At 43.4% G+C, this 3,044-nt stretch overlaps 1 protein-coding gene across 1 annotated transcript; it reads right to left on the reverse strand.

The window, feature by feature from the left end:
- Positions 1 to 1,454: 1,454 nt before the first annotated feature.
- On the reverse strand, positions 1,455 to 2,244 carry LOC9298838 (inorganic phosphate transporter 1-1). The gene is made up of 2 exons (XM_021016881.1): positions 1,818 to 2,244; positions 1,455 to 1,683 (listed from the first exon to the last, which is right to left on the reverse strand). Exons 1-2 carry the CDS (start codon positions 1,898 to 1,900, stop codon positions 1,455 to 1,457), a joined length of 312 nt encoding a protein of 103 aa, XP_020872540.1. The 5' UTR covers positions 1,901 to 2,244.
- Positions 2,245 to 3,044: the final 800 nt, after the last annotated feature.

Here is a 3,044-nt window from a genome sequence, read left to right on the forward strand (position 1 = left end):
TGAAACCAAGGTTTACAAATTACATAAAGCCCTATATGTTTAAAACAAGCTCCGAGAGCTTGGAACAATAAGCTAAACTCTATTCTTAAGGAATTGAAGTTTATCAAATGTTCTAAAGAACCATCCTTATACCATAAACAGGATAAAGATCATCTTCTCATTGTTGTTGTGTATGTAGATGATCTGTTAATCACGGGTTCAAACTTGGATGTGATACTTGAGTTTAAAAGGGGCATGGCAACAAAGTTTGAGATGAGCGATTTGGGAAAATTGACTTATTATCTGGGTATAGAGGTACATCAGCATGAAGGAGGCATTACTCTGAAACAAGAAAGGTATGCATCTAAGATACTAAGTGAAACCAGAATGGAAGGATGTAATGCGGTTCACTCACCAATGAATGCAAATCTGAAACTGAGTAAGGCATCAGAAGAAAAAAATATTGATGAAACAGAGTATAGGAGAAGTATTGGATGTTTGAGATACTTGCTACATACTAGGCCAGATCTCTCCTTTTGCGTTGGTGTATTAAGCAGATACATGCATGAGCCCAAAGAATCTCATGGTGCAGCACTCAAGCAAATTCTCAGGTATTTGAAAGGAACAACAGGTTATGGTTTAACATTTGCTAGAAAGACAGAACCTAAACCTGAAACAAGACTCCTAGGCTATAGTGATAGCAGTCATAATGTAGATGAGGACGATGGTAGAAGTACTACAGGCCATATTTTCTATCTACATAATTGTCCCATTACATGGTGTACGCAGAAACAGAACACAGTAGCCTTGTCATCTTGCGAAGCAGAGTTCATGGCTGCAATAGAAGCAGCAAAACAGGCGATATGGTTGCAGGATCTTCTGAATGAGGTTATGGGAGAAACATGTGACAAGGTGTTACTCCGGATAGATAACAAATCTGCTATAGCACTTGCCAAGAATCCTGTGTTTCACGGCAGAAGTAAACATATTCATAAAAGGTATCATTTTATTAGGGAATGTGTTGAGAATGATCAAGTTGAGCTAGAACATGTTCCCGGGGATGCGCAAAAGGCAGACATTTTAACTAAGGCATTGGGACGGATTAAGTTCAAAGAGATGAGGGAACTTATAGGTGTTCATGATGTGAAGATTGGAGATATCAAGTTTGAAGGGGAGAATGTTGTGCAAACTTGATAAACCTTAAAAGACTTGAGGCCCAAGAATAAACTAAACAAGTCGGTTTAGTTAAAAGATTTGAGATAAGATTTAGCTAGGTTAGGAGTTATCTAATCCTAGTGTGTTTAGGACTTTTGGTTTTGTATAAATAGAGGTACCTAGATTGTGGTAACCCTATGAGTTGTTTTGAGATTAAGAGAGATTGTGTAACCTTTGTTTTGAGTAAGTTTCAAAGGTAATAAGAAGAGTTGTTCTTATAAACACAAAGTCTTGATCATTAGGGTTTTGACCCTTAGTTCTTAATTCAATATTGAGAGAACCCTGTCGACTGCATATGTTGGAGCTGGGAACTTTTTGTCGAATATAGAAGACACTGCGAGTGCCACGAAACCTCCAGCCAAGATTCCGACACCTTGCATGGCGAAGACAGCCGCGATGTAAGCCCCACGGGTCTTCTTGTTAGCATATTCAGACATGATGGTGGCAGAAAGAGGGTAGTCACCTCCAATACCAAATCCCAGCCAAAACCTATATAATGGTTTATATATTAAATATTTTTATCAGTTTCAAGCGTGACTAATTTTAAAAACTTGCATACGCCATGAGATTATCGATTAACTATATGTGGTGTATATGATATTAAAGTTGGATGAAAATTGTACCTGAAGAAGCAAAGGGTGGTCATGACACCCTTGGCTTCGTGGCCAAAGGAGAGACCAGAAGCGACAGAGCACACGATCATCATGATCAAAGTGAGACCATACACTTTTTTCCTTCCGAGTTTGTCACCGAGCCATCCGAAGAAGAGTTGACCAGAAAGGGTTCCACAGAGGGCCACACCGTTGACCGCGGCCGCAACATGAGGGGGAAGTTAGCCAGGCTTCGCTGACGTCGGGTTGAAGTAGTAGATTCGGCCAAGGAGCTTGGTGACCAAGGACACGCAAAAAAGATCGTACGCATCGGTAAAGAAACCCATACCGGCGATGACAATCGCCGTGAAATGATAAAGTTGCGTCTTCGCAACATCGAGTGCCTTTAGCACTCCTAGTTGTTTTTCAGCTATTTAAGCCTCTCTTGTCTCTCCTGCTTCATGAAGTAAAAGTAAATATCTTTCATTCAAAAAAAAAAAAAAGTTAAAGGAAATATCTTAACTAGAATTTTTTTCATTCAAAAAAAAAAAAGTTAAAGGAATTCCTTAGGGTCGCCCTTTCCGTTGTACCTTTCCAATTTGATTTTCTTGGATCCGCGGACGGAAACGCTTGTGATTCTTCGGGTGAAAGCGGTTTGCTGAGTTTCCTCGAGTACGCGGTCGAGTTCCGGAGCCGAGCTAGTGGCACGGTGAATTTTCGAGCTCATTTCCAGGACAGCGCATCTTAGTTCGGCAATCTCCGTATCTCGCGGATTGGTGCTGCCCATTGTTTGGACGGGCTGAGCTGCCTGGGGACGTCCGAGGAGCTCTGGGGCGTAGACAGCATTTGCGCTTCGACTCGTTTGCAGACGGTTGATCTCGTCCATGGAGAATGCTTTAGCCGCGGCCAGAAATGCGAACCGAGCATCTGTTCGTGTGTCCTGTCGACCTAGATGGTCGAGGATGTTCTGGAGCAGCCGGTTTGGCTCGGCGGGAGTTGGCGCCGCAGCGTGCTGTTCTGCACGGGTTTCCTCGAGGTTTGTTAGACGTCGTCTGCTGGGAGAGGTCGGTTCGCCTTCTTCCTGGTGTGCCGGGGGCATTTCGTTTCTTACTGCTTCTGCTGGGCCCTCGGGCGTCTGAGGTAACGATACGGGAATAGCTACCGAGGTATGGGTAGCCTTCCTTTTCGGAAGTACTCCTGGTGGGGTCGGCGTCACTGTCTCTCCTTCCGTGGAGGATGCGTTGTCGTCTCGGACACCAG

This window comes from Arabidopsis lyrata (genome assembly GCF_000004255.2).
Source record: "Arabidopsis lyrata subsp. lyrata unplaced genomic scaffold ARALYscaffold_178, whole genome shotgun sequence".
NCBI lineage: Eukaryota > Viridiplantae > Streptophyta > Magnoliopsida > Brassicales > Brassicaceae > Arabidopsis > Arabidopsis lyrata.

Excerpts from the sequence above, each read along its gene's own strand:
- LOC9298838 (XM_021016881.1), bottom strand. The coding sequence starts at position 1,900 with ATGATGATCGTGTGCTCTGTCGCTTCTGGTCTCTCCTTTGGCCACGAA. Across the intron at positions 1,684-1,817 it reads ACCACCCTTTGCTTCTTCAG|GTTTTGGCTGGGATTTGGTA; the intron begins GTACAATTTTCA and ends ACCATTATATAG.